This window comes from Rhinoderma darwinii, chromosome 8 (genome assembly GCF_050947455.1).
Source record: "Rhinoderma darwinii isolate aRhiDar2 chromosome 8, aRhiDar2.hap1, whole genome shotgun sequence".
NCBI classification, from domain to species: domain Eukaryota; kingdom Metazoa; phylum Chordata; class Amphibia; order Anura; family Rhinodermatidae; genus Rhinoderma; species Rhinoderma darwinii.
Window position 1 is genome coordinate 10,546,527 of NC_134694.1, and position 15,991 is coordinate 10,562,517.

The 15,991-nt window shown below is 41.2% G+C and overlaps 1 protein-coding gene across 10 annotated transcripts in view; it reads left to right on the forward strand.

The window, feature by feature from the left end:
• CACNA1B (calcium voltage-gated channel subunit alpha1 B) overlaps positions 1–15,991 on the forward strand; it is a 214,581-nt gene that overhangs the window by 154,411 nt on the left and 44,179 nt on the right. For all 10 annotated transcript variants that reach the window (XM_075835026.1, XM_075835028.1, XM_075835025.1 and 7 more), the window contains 5 exons: positions 1,263–1,444; positions 4,074–4,200; positions 4,765–4,894; positions 8,295–8,354; positions 10,036–10,142. In XM_075835026.1, the coding sequence (XP_075691141.1) occupies positions 1,263–1,444; positions 4,074–4,200; positions 4,765–4,894; positions 8,295–8,354; positions 10,036–10,142 (606 nt within the window). The remainder of the gene's footprint in view (positions 1–1,262; positions 1,445–4,073; positions 4,201–4,764; positions 4,895–8,294; positions 8,355–10,035; positions 10,143–15,991) is intronic.

Genomic DNA, 15,991 nt, shown 5'->3' on the forward strand with positions numbered 1-15,991 from the left:
ATGAGCATTCTTCACTGGAGAGTATATAGGACTGTAGTGCACACAGCAAGCAGAGGTGATATCTGAAGATGGTGGGAACAGAGAAGTCTTATTGCTAAGGATGGAAGAGCTTAGGGAAGGAGTACAGATAGAATATTGTGTATAGTCACTCAGCAATAATAGATATTTATTACAGACAGTGTAATGACGGGAGAGGGAGACAGAGAGGTGAGCCCTAATCTACCCGCCACTCAGTCCCTGCCTACTTGCACGGCCCGTCCTAAGCGACGGCGTACAACTGGGCGATGGTCCCAACGCTCAATATGTGCACGACAGACAAGGGTACACAGAAGCTAAGGGAAAAGGGGAAGTTGCCCACGGAAACACCGTGAGCAATAAGAGTAGTGAACGAGCCGAGTCAAACCAGGAGTGTACGAGGTACCAAACGCAGAGCAGGAGAGTAGTCAGTAAAGCCAGGGTCAATTTGAAGCAGAGGTAAATAGTACTAGCAGGAGCAGCAGAGCCAGGAAACCAGACAGAATCACAGGCAAAGGAGGAACAGGAAATGAAGGTATAAATAGACAGAGGGCGGGAGCTAGAACCGTCTGGCCAGGCTGTGATAGGCTCTCCCACTCCTCAGCCTCCCAGCCCGAGTGGTAGCAGATCGTGTCACTCTATCAGACTTAGGAGCAGGTGCAGACTGATTAACCACGGGCGTCGACACAAAAGCTGTGTCTGGCAGATCCTTTACAGATAGTTGTTTGCAGTTAATTACAGGGTTCCTATCAGTTGGGCTAGGTACTAATAGAGCCCATAGACATTAGACTTTATTAGGCTCCACTAACAATATAATGTCGTTGGGGCCTGGAAGGCTGTCCCACAATTTCTGCTGTCCAGGAATTTTGCAGTGGAGATAAGCAGCACCTGAAGTGTCTGACAGCTGCTTGTCTCTCTGGGTGTTCTGGGCCGATAGCCATCTCATGTCTATGGCCAGCTTGAGGAAGATGAGACTGCTGACCTACCTATTGCTGTTAATGCTGTTTCAAGTAACCCAATTAGGGATCACATACAGGTAGGGACTGAGAATAATAAATCATCTCACATCAGTCTATATCCATTGCTGTCACACTTTCAAAGTCCTCTTCCCAGCATGTGTTGGATCTTTTTTTATTAATATAATCTCAGTTATAAAAACTCAATACACCTCTACGCACTGCTTTCTTGTGTTCTCTTCAATATTTATACCATTGGAAGCCATGGAAATAACTGATATTTGACTGCAGGGACCACCGTAATGAGGCCGATGTTCCTGTCGGGGGGCTTCAACAGTTGCCGGAGCAGCCAGAAGATGCTGATAATGAGAAGAATGTGAACAGGATGTTCCAGCCCCATCCAGAGCGCTCCAGCATGGTTAATATACCAGTAACCATCACCGCACCGCCCGTAGAGAGTGCCATCATACCAAGTAAGTGCAGGTTCTTGATTTCTGGCAAGTGGTGGCACCCGCACCATTGCTGTGCCAAGCTGTTCCTTTATGTACATCTTTAACAACACTCACATCAGTAAAGGTTTGAAGGTTATTGCATAAAGTGTGCTTGCCAAGCTCTAAAGCGTTTATTTACACACATATATATTTATAGCGCGCTGTCAAATGAAATTTTATATTTTTAATTCGCGTTACAAGGAGATTATTTGAGCATTGTTTATACTTGAGTTATTTTTATGGCATTATGACTAGGAAGTAGAAGCTGAACACAATTGTTTCGGGCACTAGACTCATAAAGACCATCTTAATGTCCTACAATTATGCAATGATGTCTCAGATTTGCTCTTAAAGGGGTTCTCCTAGACATTCATGTCAATGGCTTATCCTTAGGATGAGCCATCAATGTTTGATTGATGGAGGTCCAACCTCCGGGACCCTCTGCTGATAATCACAGTGAAGGGTCACTGTGCCTGGTACTGCAGGTTGTCCTATGTTGACCCTTTCAACTGAATGCCCATATGGACGAACCGCTGTGCCTGTGCAAACAATGAATTGGACGTGGTGCTTGTGGATCGCCACGGCCCCTTCATTCTGCTGATCTGCGGGGTTCTTCAAAATGCCTACTCAGTTAAAAGCTTCTTGTAATATCTTAGGCCACAAGACAAAACCACATGTAGGCCTCATTCACACAAGTGTCCACTCATGTCTAAACATGGTTCTTATTTAGAAGGTGGTGTATTGGTTAATGCAAATATGTCCATATTTCAAAAAATTTATAATTTTGTCTGTATTTACTCTTTGAGTCTGAAATAATATAGCAGGCTTTTATGTTTATCCACATGAACATTTGTATTTGTGTTTGGGCCCATTATAGTCAATAACCAACCATGCGGCCTCTGGAAAATGTCTAACAGACCCAAAATGAGTTGAAGTAGCACAATGCTTTCCTAATGCCACTGTCACTTCATTCTTGCAATTGGCGTAAGGCATAGTGGTCAGACCCCCCCCCCCACTAAAAGAATACTACCATTACTCTGTTTATTAAAACAACCCCTTAAAAAAATTATATGGGCATAATATAGAAATAGACAACTATATGCAAAAACCAACATAAAACATTTCACTGCTCCTGTATGGCAGTCAGAATGACTCTTGCAGCACCCAATGTACTTTCCAGTAATAAGTTGGTGCTCCTCATTCTCATGAATATGAGGTATTTCCATACGTTCACTACAATTGGCCTTATTCCCGAAAAACCAACTTCCAATTCTGGAAGGTGATAGTTTCATTTTAAGGTTGATCTTTGAGGATTTATACTTCACATAAGAATTTGGTCATAAAAGGTGAAATTTTATTGACTGATTTTGAGACTAAAGAGCTTCTGGCGTCAAGTGACTTCTGATGTGGTCGTGTTTGTCTACATTAAAGTACCAGCACCCTTGGCACAAAGAATGTTTGTTTCCCAGTCTAAGTGACTATAAAACAAAACGTAGCAAATGATAGTCCATTAAATGCAACCGCCTACAACAACCGATCTTCAGTCTTCAAAGTCATCTGTATATTCATTAGAATAGAGAGGCCCTATCACATTAACTACTACATAGAAAACTTTCTAATGTAAACTATCCATTGTGGTTATAAGGGTGTTCCCAGCATCCTTTGTGGTGCTGAGGAGATCTGAAGTGTCTGTGCTGGAGACCTCGAAAATGATGGTCTAAAAGACTGTGTGTGTAAGGGTATGTGCACACACACTAATTACGTCCGTAATTGACGGACGTATTTCGGCCGGAAGTCCCGGACCGAACACAGTGCAGGGAGCCGGGCTCCTAGCATCATAGTTATATACGATGCTAGGAGTCCCTGCCTCTCTGCAGGACAACTGTCCCGTACTGTAATCATGTTTTCAGTACGGGACAGTAGTTCCACGGAGAGGCAGGGACTCCTAGCATCGCACATAAGTATGATGCTAGGAGCCCGGCTCCCTGCACTGTGTTCGGTCCACTACTTGCGGCCGAAATACGTCCGTCAATTACGGACGTAATTAGTGTGTGTGCACATACCCTAAGGGTGACCATATACATTAGATGAAATCACTGAAATCGACCGGTTTGGCCGACTATCTCATGTGTATCGGTGTATCCCAATGGCAGATGTCAGGGAAAAGAAGGATCGGGCAAATTGGATTTTAACATGCCCGACCCTGTGTTCTCACGAGAGAAAAGGAGTCCGATAGTGGCTTGCTCCCCTCGCCCCATTGAAAACACTTGCACACCTGGCAAACCAGGCGTGCATGTGGAAATCTTGAGGAGTAGCTGTCGATCAAAAGAGTATGAGCAAGCTTTACATATAGTTTAAAGGGACACAAAGATTTAAAAAATAAAAAAAGTAAAATAGAACCACTTGACTATGATATATTGAGGTGAAAAAGCAAAAAGTATTCTATGTGCATCCCTCAAGGCATCTCAGATACTTCAGAACAGGCCAATATGGTGGTGGAAGGCAGCTTGGAGAGGGTCTTGTAGGCAGATTACTTACTGGTTGTGTTTTTTCTTGTTCATTTCTAGGTTTATTGTTTTAACATTATCACACGATGCTTGTTTTCTTCCAGTAAATAATGTGGAATTTGAGGCAAAATCTGAAGAGAAAAAAGAGATAGAGGCAGATGACCTGACCAAAAATGGTCCAAAGCAGATCCTGCCATATAGTTCCATGTTCATCTTCAGTTCCACCAACCCGTAAGTGCTGGGAACCCAGGTGTCAGTGTTTCATTGCTCTAGGTGTCAATGGCCTGATTTTATTGGGCCTCAAGTTTCAACATTCCTTGTCAAGTGTCATTGTGTCCCTAAACTGGGAGCCCCATAGTTTGTCAATATGCCGTTGCTCTAGTGTCAATGTTTTATTTTTGTACATTCCCAAGTGTCATTGTGACATAGTTGTTGACATAAGTGTCAGTGTAACATTGTTTTTCAACCTCCAAGTTTCATTATGTCCTTGTATTGGGGCTCCCAAAGAGTCAATGTGTCATTGCTCTTGATCCACCAGTGTCAGTGTGCCATTGTTCTAGATCCCGAAGAATCAGCGTCTCCTTGTTCTAAGACTCGTAGATGTCAAGGGCATTGACGACAAAGCAGTATTTACTAGTTGAATTATATATGTAATTTTGCGGTGCCCATACAAAAATACTGTATTTTGAAAAAGCATATTTTTGTTTGTTTTTATCTATCCACCAATAAGCCACATGAACCTATAATAAGAATGTGTTCCTTTTGTATTAACCTTCTCTCTTTTTTTCCCGGCAGAGTCCGTCGCTTGTGTCACTACATTGTCAACATGCGTTACTTTGAAATGGTCATACTGGTGGTGATTACACTGAGCAGCATTGCACTGGCTGCAGAGGATCCTGTTCAAGCTGATGCCCCTCGTAATGATGTGGGTACTTTGCTAAATTATCCGATTAACAACCAAATCTATAATTTCTATGTATGACATCTATGCAAATGTTCAGGTGCGGAAAAAATAGGGGAAAATACTCCTTTCAGAAGGTGCTCATTTCAGAAGTGACAACTGCTATAAGCACATTTTTATTTAAGAAAACTAGGTATCACTTTTCAAGCCCATTCAGTCAATGGTCTAGCAAACTAAAAAACAGAAACTAGTAAAACTAGTAAAATATTTACTACACCAGAACTAAATACTATAGCCCTGCCCTCTATGAATAAGAATATAACTACTATAATACTTCCCCTATATACAAGAATATAACTACTATAATACTTCCCCTATGGACAAGAATATAACTACTATAATACTGCCCCTATATACAATAATATAATTATTATAAAACTGCGCCATATGTACAAGAATATAACTACTATAATACTGCCCCTATATACAGGAATATAACTACTATAATACTGCCCCCTATATAGGATATAACTACTATAATACTGCCCCTATATACAAGAATATAACTACTATAATACTGCCCCCTATGTACAAGAATATAACTACTATAATACTGCTCCCTATATACAAGAATATAACTACTATAATACTGCTCCCTATATACAAGAATATAACTACTATAATACTGCTCCCTATATACAAGAATATAACTACTATAATACTGCTCCCTATATACAAGAATATAACTACTATAATACTGCCCCTATATACAAGAATATAACTACTATAATACTGCTCCCTATGTACAAGAATATAACTACTATAATACTGCTCCCTATATACAAGAATATAACTACTATAATACTGCTCCTATATACAAGAATATAACTACTATAATACTGCCCCTATATACAAGAATATAACTACTATAATACTGCCCCCTATGTACAAGAATATAACTATTATAATACTGCCCCTATATACAAAAATATATCAACTATAATACTGCCCCTATATGAAAGAATATAACTACTATAATACTGCCCCCTATGTACAAGAATATAACTACTATAATACTGCTCCCCATATACAAAAATATATCAACTATAATACTGCCCCCTATATACAAGAATATAACTACTATAAGGGCGGGTTCACACATGGCGGAATTTCACTTAAATTCCGCTGCGGACACTCCGCAGCGTTAATCCGCAGCGGAGCCGTTTCTCCATTGACTTTCACTTTAATTTATCAGTGTTCGTTGACACGATGCGTACAATTCCGCTGCGGAGCATAGGCTGCGGAGCGGAATTTGGTGTGCGCAGCATGCTCTGTCTGTTGCGGAGCAGTGGCGGACTCATGGCGGAATTTCTCCATTGACTTCAATGGAGATTCAAAGTTCCGCAATGAAGTCCGCAGCTGTCATGCACATGTCATGTGTGGTGCGGATGCGTCTTGCTTTTTTAACTTGACATTTCTTCATTCTGGCTGGACCTATGTATTTCTAGGTCTACAGCCAGACTGAGGAAGTCAATGGGGCTCCCGTAATGACGGGAGCGTTGCTAGGAGACGTCAGTAAATAGTCACTGTCCAGGGTGCTGAAAGAGTTAAGCGATCGGCAGTAACTGTTTCTGCACCCGGGACAGTGACTACCGATCCCAATATACATGTATCTGTAAAAAAAAATGAAGTTCGTACTTACCGAGAACTCCCTGTTTCTGTCTCCAGTCCGGCCTCCCAGGATGACGTTTCAGTGTAAGTGACGGCTGCAGCCAATCACAGGCCAAGCACAGGCTGCAGCGGTCACATGGACTGGCGCGTCATCCAGGGAGGTCGGGCTGGATGCCGAAGGAGGGACGCGTCATAAAGACAACGGGCGGTAAGTATGAATTTCTTTTACTTTCACTAGGGAAAGTGCTGTCCCTTCTCTCTATCCTGCACTGATAGGGAGAAGGGAAGCACTTTTCCCGCAGTCCGCAGCAGCTAGTCCGCATCAATTTTCTGCACATTTTGTGCAGATCCGCAGCCGTAATCCGCAACCCGGATTAGGTGCGGCATCGATGCGGACAGTTGCGGAGGAATTCCGCCATGTGTGGTCATGCCCTTATACTGCCCCCTATATACAAGAATATAACTACTATAATACTGCCCCTATATACAAGAATATAACTACTATAATACTGCCCCCTATATACAGGAATATAACTACTATAATACTGCCCCTATATACAAGAATATAACTACTATAATACTGCCCCTATATACAAGAATATAACTACTATAATACTGCTCCTATATACAAGAATATAACTACTATAATACTGCCCCCTATATACAAGAATATAACTACTATAATACTGCTCCTCTATATACAAGAATAGAACTACTATAATACTGCCTCCTATATACAAGAATATAACTACTATAATACTGCTCCTATATACAAGAATATAACTACTGTAATACTGCCCCCTATGTACAAGAATATAACTACTATAATACTGCCCCCTATATACAAGAATATAACTACTATAATACTGCTCCTATATACAAGAATATAACTACTATAATACTGCTCCCTATATACAAGAATATAACTACTATAATACTGCTCCTATATACAAGAATATAACTACTATAATACTGCCACCTATATACAAGAATATAACTACTATAATACTGCCCCCTATATACAGGAATATAACTACTATAATACTGCCCCTATATACAAGAATATAACTACTATAATACTGCCCCTATATACAAGAATATAACTACTATAATACTGCTCCTATATACAAGAATATAACTACTATAATACTGCCCCCTATATACAAGAATATAATTACTATAATACTGCTCCTATATACAAGAATATAATTACTATAATACTGCCCCTATATACAAGAATATAACTACTATAATACTGCCCCTATATACAAGAACATAACTACTATAATACTGCCCCTATGTACAAGAATATAACTACTATAATACTGCTCCTATATACAAGAATATAACTACTATAATACTGCCCCTATATACAAGAATATAATTACTATAATACTGCCTTCTATGTACAAGAATATAACTACTATAATACAGCTCCCTATATACAAGAATATAACTACTATAATACTGCTCCTATATACAAGAATATAACTACTATAATACTGCTCCTATATACAAGAATATAACTAGTAGAATACTGCCTATAATAACAGTGCCCTGCTTTTGTTGCCAATATATATTTAAACATACCCCAATGCCCAATAGATCATAGTGGGAGTTGAAGTCCGAATTGCTCTGGACTGCATATAAGCATTGTGCATCCAGTCATCTTCATGCTATTATAACATTCCAAGCTGTGTGATATGTCATAGGACAATAGCGTATATTCAACTGATATCCTTCTATTGTTCAGGTGTTGAAATACATGGATTACATCTTCACAGGGGTTTTCACTTTCGAGATGGTTATCAAGGTAAGACGGGTCACAAACCTTGGTTTTGAATAAGTATAAGATGCCATTAATGCATATTGTGTCAACTGACAACAGCTCAGTGACAACCAAAGCCCCAAACACAAGGCATAGGCATCACGTACACTGGCGTAGCCATGTACACTGCCCGTATTTACGGCACGGAATGTCATCCGCGGATCTTCCGCAAATCACGGACCGTGCACACATTAATTTCAATGAACCCGTACCGCAAATGCGGCTCGTATAATGACTTGTCCTATTTTTTTGCGGTCCAGGCTCCCGGCCAATGCACAGACCGCGTAAACCACGGTTGTGTGCACGGGCCCATAGAAATGAAAGGGTCCGCAATTCATCTTGCGGATGAATTGAGGAACGCAAAAACATATTCGTGTGCATGAGGCCATAGTCTGTTCTGTAATATGGATTAAGCGGATTTATTTTAAGAGTACATTCGTAGTTAAGTGATACCGAACCGCCGCCACCGCCGTGTTTTCCTTAAACCCTCCTTGCATAACTTAATTAACATTTACACTTCGCTGTCGACATTAAAATCTCAGCACTTCTGGGAGTCCGATGCTCCACGCAATTATTAAAATACAGAAACGTCAAATCTTACTCAGTGTTTGGAAATTTCTAAACTGCCCCACATCTAAACATTGCGGAGAATGACTTAAACTAGTCTCATAAACTAATTATGTGCGTTATTCTGTTCATGAACTTTGCGCACACGCCATCTACATACAGGGGAGACAGACATTTTTTATTTTTCCCAATGCAAAAAGGACTCTTTACATGCACTAATTACCATCTCATTAATTATGGGAATCAATGGGAATATTCCTTTTTACATTCAGTGGCTGGTAACATCTTTAGAGCTAATACATCTCACTTCTGAGGGTTTGCTACAGTTGTATTTAGCTCATTTTCTAGGCTGGATACATTAGCAGCACTAATCTCTCTCCTGTCCTGTTAGTTTGTTACACTGTATCAGTACTGGTATCAGTGTATCAGCCTTGGCTCACAGAGAATATACTAGACTGAATACATTTGTAGCAAAGTCTTAGGGCTTGTATACATCCGTATTCTATAAAAATAGAACATGTCTTATTTTCTTCCGTTTTCACAGATCCCTCAATAGACTCAAGTCTATGAGATCAGTGAAAACTCGGACGTGGACGTTTGCACTCGTTCATGTGAATAAGCCCTTAGGATCCTTTCACACGGCCCGATATGGGACGTGAAAACGGGCACCGATCAACAAGACAGCTCGTTGATCGGTTATGTATGAGGACGAGTGATCGTTACTACGATCGTTCGTCCCCATACATTTCCATGCCGACTACTTACCATTTTATTGGCTGAGTAAACGAGCAGATCAGCCGATGAACGAGCGCATGGTCATTCAACGGCTGATCATTGCCCTGTTTACAATGGGCAATGATCGGGATCGAGTGTTCGTAGGAACGCTCATTTGCCCGATGATTGACCTGTGTAGAAGGACCTTTAGCTGTGAGAGTCTGTAATTGTTTTCAGCCTCTGGATATAAGTAAGAATGTTCCCATTCAATGACAGCAAGCAAAGATCATAATTTTTCATAATAAAACTATTACTCCAAATCAGTTCCCAGATATTTACAGTAGGTGCGATTACTACAATGGAATTTGTTTCTTTTCTCCTGCAGATGATTGACTTGGGGCTACTCCTTCACTCCGGCTCATATTTTCGTGATCTGTGGAATATTCTAGATTTCATTGTCGTCAGTGGCGCATTAGTGGCTTTCGCCTTCTCGTAAGTATTTTATGTTCCATTTCAAATGTCAACCTGACATTTTGCAAAGATTGCAAACATTCATAGCAAGAAAAGATGTATCTCTACAAGCTGAGATGAGCAAATCTGTGAAATTTCGCTGACAGACAAATTTCCTATCACAGAGCTATGTTTGCTGGATTTAAGACAATGGAGACTGAAGTACGACGCCACTGTCGTGTTATGGGACATTTACCTGTTGGTAAAATGCTGGCGAATTTGCACAGATTTGCATCTGGTAGTTCGCTATTGTTTGCAGTTATCAGACATTTTGCTTTCCATATATACTAAGGTAATGTGATGTATATAGCTCACCGAGGATTATTTAGACTGGATACAATTGTAACAAACCCTCATCTGTGAGAAATATTAGGCTTTGTTCACACTACCGTCAGAGGAGCCTCCGTCTGCAGCTCCGTCATATTTGATGAAAGGACTAGTGCAGAATGACGAACACCACGCCGGGACCCGACGGACCCCATTATTAATGGGGTCTGTCGGTCGCCGTTAATGTCTGTTGTGCAACGTATCCGGAACTCTGTCGTTTGTCTTCTCCTACGACAGAGCAGAAAATCGGAAATCTCAACATTATCGTGAACTCCGCTTAAAGGGGTTGTCCGTGGCATGGGGCTGTTTTTCATACTGATCACTAATCCACAGGATAGGTAATCAGTATACGATCGGTGGGGGATCGACAACCGAACCCCGCACCGATAAGCCCCTCCGGCATCGGATGTTATGCAGTGGTCGGTGCCGGAAGCAGATGGCTCCGAGCACTGTATAGCGGCCGTGCTGTAGTACTGTAGCTCTGCTCGTATTAAAGTGAATAGGAGCAGAGCTTCAGTACCGCAACACGGCTGCTATGCAGTGTATGGAGCCATCTGCTTCCGGCACCGACCACTGCATAGCTTCCAGGCATCCGGAACAGCTGATTGGTGCGGGGTCCGGATGTGGGACCCCCACTGATTATATACCAATGACCTATCCTGTGGATAGGTGATCAGTATGAAAAACAAACCCCTGCCTGGACAACCACTTTAAGGCCCTTACACGGGCCAGTGATCGGGTGAATGAGCATTCATACAAACGTTTGTTCACGATCATTGCCCTGTGTGAACAGAGCAAAGACTAGCCGATAAACAAGCAAACGCTTGTTCATTGGCTGATCGCAACTTTTATTCGGCAAACAAAAAAAAATGCTGAACAGGAAGATGTGCTGCCAACATGACGCAATGCATGGGGATGAATGAGGTTTCTAGATTTCTTATCAGTGACAGCAAGAAGAGATCTTGAGAATAGAGAGGAATTGAACGATAAAGTATGTTAGAAATTTGCCGACATTTTCGTTATACAACGATTGAACTTTATTGACATAAAACTGGACAACGCCTTGAAATGCATGATACACATCTACAATTCCATCACGGCAAACACAGAATACAATGTAAACGTCACTACTTTAGAAGACAAAAATACACAATATCACAATGCTCACTGCATGATTCTAACACAATCAGCTGCCAAATTCCCATGTTTTGTCATCAGATACCTGCTGCCCCCTATAGGAATATAGCTGCAAAGCTGAATACTAAAGTACTAGCAAACGTTTCGTTATACTAGACCTCTTCCATCCTTTTTTTGCGTACCGTAATAAGGAGCTAATGTTATTCAATGAGGCGATCCACATGGGCGTATAAAATACGTGCATATTTTAAAAACGCGGCATGCACTACTTTCCTCCGTATTGCGGATGGAAAACGATCATTGAATTCTATGGAGAGTGATTAATATCCGTATTTGGTCAGTATGTCATCCGTATTGCATCCATTTTTGAAAGAGGTTGGTCTTATGCCATTCAATTTCTCCCTATAAGACAGCCCATCAGTAATACGGATCTGTAATACTGATGCAATATCATCCGTAATAAGTCCGTATTACAGATCCATATTACAGACGTTTACAAATACGCTCGTCTGAAAGAGGCCTAAGGCCCCATGCACACGACCGTAATTTTCACCCATATATTTCTATAGGCCACGGACACATTTCCGTAAATTTATGGATGTGCGTCCAGGCTGTAGAAATGATCCGCAAAATATATAACATGTCCTATTCTTGTCCGCAATCGCGGCACTGACTCGCCCATAGAAGTCTATGGGCGCTTCCGCAAATGTGGACGGCTACGGATGTGTATCCGTAGCCGTCGGATATTTGCGGACAGTAAAAACCCTTACGGTCGTGTGCATGAGGCCTAAATAATTTCTTTCTGCTTGTCCACTAACACTATGTTACTGTCGAAAAAATTTCTGTCTGTTATAATGGTTTAGTGTAAGAAACACTCTGGGCAAACTTTATACACTGTGCAATGCCTAGTGCAGGCCCTGAGGGGGCGGTGCCTGACACAGAACACCAAAGACAGAATTCCTGTGTCATGCTCCTCCCCTTTACTCCACTTTTGTACAAAGTGCTCCTTTAATAGACATTTCCTCCTTGATCGCAATAAATCTGTATAAAATCAAGTTCCTGTGCAAATTGTAAAACATTTTATTGATTTATTATATATTTATAGAAAAGCTGCTTGACAAACAATATGGACGCCAATACGACTCTCATAGGGGTTTGCACCCAGCTCTACCAGACTCCAGATTTGATATTCAGGGGTCAAGGAAAGCTGGTTGACAACCACAGCCCATTATTGTTTGTCATCCAGCTTTCCCAGACTCCAGACGACAGATTTGCTATTCAGGTGTTATGGAAGGCTGGTTGTCAACGACAGTCCATTATTGTTTGTCACCCAGCTTTCTCAGAAATATATTATTTTGACAAGATTCAAGGCTTTAGAAGGAAATTCACTTAGTTTGGGGGGGAAGACTGGACTTGTATTTGTAGATGAATGGGTTAACTTGTCTGTCTGTCCTGTAAGTACTCTGTGCTGCTGTTGAGTCATTCTTTGCATTGTGGAAAATTTGTGTGTATGTCACTGATTATAAGCTCTCTCTTTGTCTCCTTGTCGCTGGATTCTCTCTTTTCCTCTCTAGGAGTTTTGTTGGGTAAATTCAATTTCTTTTTTTTTTTTTCCGGCACATACAGGAATTCCTGTATGTCTCCACTTAGTCTTATAACCTAGAGTCATTGGAATGATACCATCTGATCCTCTCTCCACCATTTCAACCTTCTTAAAATTTAGATGCGATCACTGCTCATTTAGACTCCCATTCTAACAAGCAGTAGAGCTAGACAGTCATATGGGCATTATGGCCCGGGAAGCTCAATAGTTTTTCAACAATAACCCGGAATGCTTGCCTCATCTTTGTGCAGGTAGCAAATACACTGTAACATAAATATATAAATACTAAATGAGTATCCGTTACTAGGGAAAAAACAGATTATAAATTATATACGAGCTAGATAGTGATCGCCATTTTGGATAATATCTTTTTTATTTGCCTATCACAGAGGACCCCAGCGATCAGCAAGTGTTCTTTTTCCCTGCAGCGCCACCACAGGAGAAATGAAGCATTACACATTTCCCACTGAAATCAATGGGCTATCCATGAAATACACAGATGAACATGGTCCTCCAGAGCAATAGACATTCTTTGTAGCACTTTCCACTCTGACTTATAGATGTTGCCACCTCTATTATCTCAGCATTCCCTAACCGGGTGCTTCAAGATGGGTTTTGTAAACCTGCTAACACCTTTAATATCCACTTCTTACTCATGTCTAATAGCACCACAGTCCTGTGACAGTTGTAACAATAAGAAATGCAGAGATTAAAATTGCAACCAGCTCCCACGCTATGAATCAGAATAATCATAATGTAGGAGGTCTTGGGAATCATGATGTTTCATAGTGAGTGTACTCATGCTAGATGGAGATACCTCACTATAGGAATAAACAATTCCATTTATAGTGTATATACATCCTATGTATGGTGACATCATTACTCGTGGTGGCTGTCATCAAGATTATGTGTTAGGCCAGGTCCTCATGACCTCAAAGATACACATCTAAGGTAGACCAAGTCAATGCATGATTTCCAAGTATCTTCTGGCTCCCTTCTGTGGCCCCTGCGAGCCTATTAAGTGAGGTCTGGCACTTATGGTCAGACATCATCCAGTAGTGAATGGATCACTCATCAACTAGATCATTCTTCAGGCCCTAGGTGTGAATCCTACTGCACTCCTTTACCAACATAGAAACAATTCCATTAATACGAGGCAGCAGCAGGACTTAAAGAATATCATATACTGTACCATAGATGGAGGCAGAATACAAATATTTTTATCTAAATGACATTCACAGGGGAAACTGGTGCATAAAAGCTGATGTAACCTGTGCGACCAACAAGGTTCTTGGCTGCTCTGTTACAACATCTTTTTTCCTCTGGCCAGTTTTGCATAAATATCCATGAATGTTGAGCGTTATTCCACCTCTCATTATTATATACCAGGATCCAAGGCATGTTCTGTGCATTTAGTAACCCACCCATGCACTTACCGTACCTCATTCAACCCTGACTAACCAGGAATACAATATAATTGCATTGCAAGAGGGGCAAGGAACATGGTGTACCCCCAGCGGCTACCCTGAACTGCACCCTCTTCTCCGTCATTCCACTCTGATGACCTGTCATACATGTGCTGTGATGGTTATAATGTAGACCTGTCAATTTGGTTGCAATTTATTAGCACAATCCTTTATAGCCTTCGGAGCCCTCTTATATCACACTGCTATGATATTTGGTGGACTTGTCATCGTCACTTAAAACCCTGTGATCATTGATCAAAGAGCAATTTCACCCAGTTTTCAGATTAATACTGTATGGTCTGCAACACCAGGCCCTTCTGGGCCCAGGTCTGGGGAGGACGACTAAAAAGTGATAACCAATTTGGGTACCATTTTAGGGCACCCAGCATGGTTGTCAGTTTGCCTTCCCCAGTGGTGGATAACAGATCTTGCCTAACCTTCTCCTAAGCTGAGTGATGATAGCCACAACTAGATTAGGAGAAGCTTCAACATGACTCCATGCGTCAAGGCATCATGGTTCTAAATTTTGGGACCACAAAAAATGCATTTAGGGATTCTCAGATTTTTAATTGGCCCAAATGCTGTGTTTTTACATATTTTCAGACTGCATCCATGTATTAACACTGTATGGGTGGAAATGTACTTTAGGACTCAAAGAGGCTCTCCGAAATTAATACATAATGACATTGGTGTAGTTTGGGGCAGACTCTGTATGGACGTGTTATATTTGTTCATACACACATCTGCACCCCAGACTCCATGGGTGTATTGTGTACATGACGTGGATACATAGATGAAGCTGTATGGACATGTGTGTGTGTATATACCGTATCGACCACATCCATATAGTCACTGCCCCAGAAATCTCAATTTATGGAAAGTTTTAAAAAAATATCAAGCAGTGTCTTATGACCGGGCTTGCGTTCTATTCCAATCCGGCACATGGTATTACTCACAGCAGGTCTGCATGAATACCCAGGATATGCATGTGTACCGCATGTTCTGCATTGGGGGAAGACCCCTGTATGCTGTGGATCAGCACTGGTAAACTTGGGAATCAGGTTTTGGTTAGCATCTAATAAGAAAATACATTTGACCTAGAACAGATCAGCAGTGCCAGGATTGAATGTTATCCATAAACAGTATACTGCTGTTTGACCATGTATATTCAGAAATAAGGAAATCCTTTAATCCTGGCCTGCTGCCTCCCTTCTTGCCACTGCTCCTGCATATACCTCCAGCCAGCAGCATATACGCTTATAATACAGAGCAACTAAAGGTGTTAGGTTGTAAACATA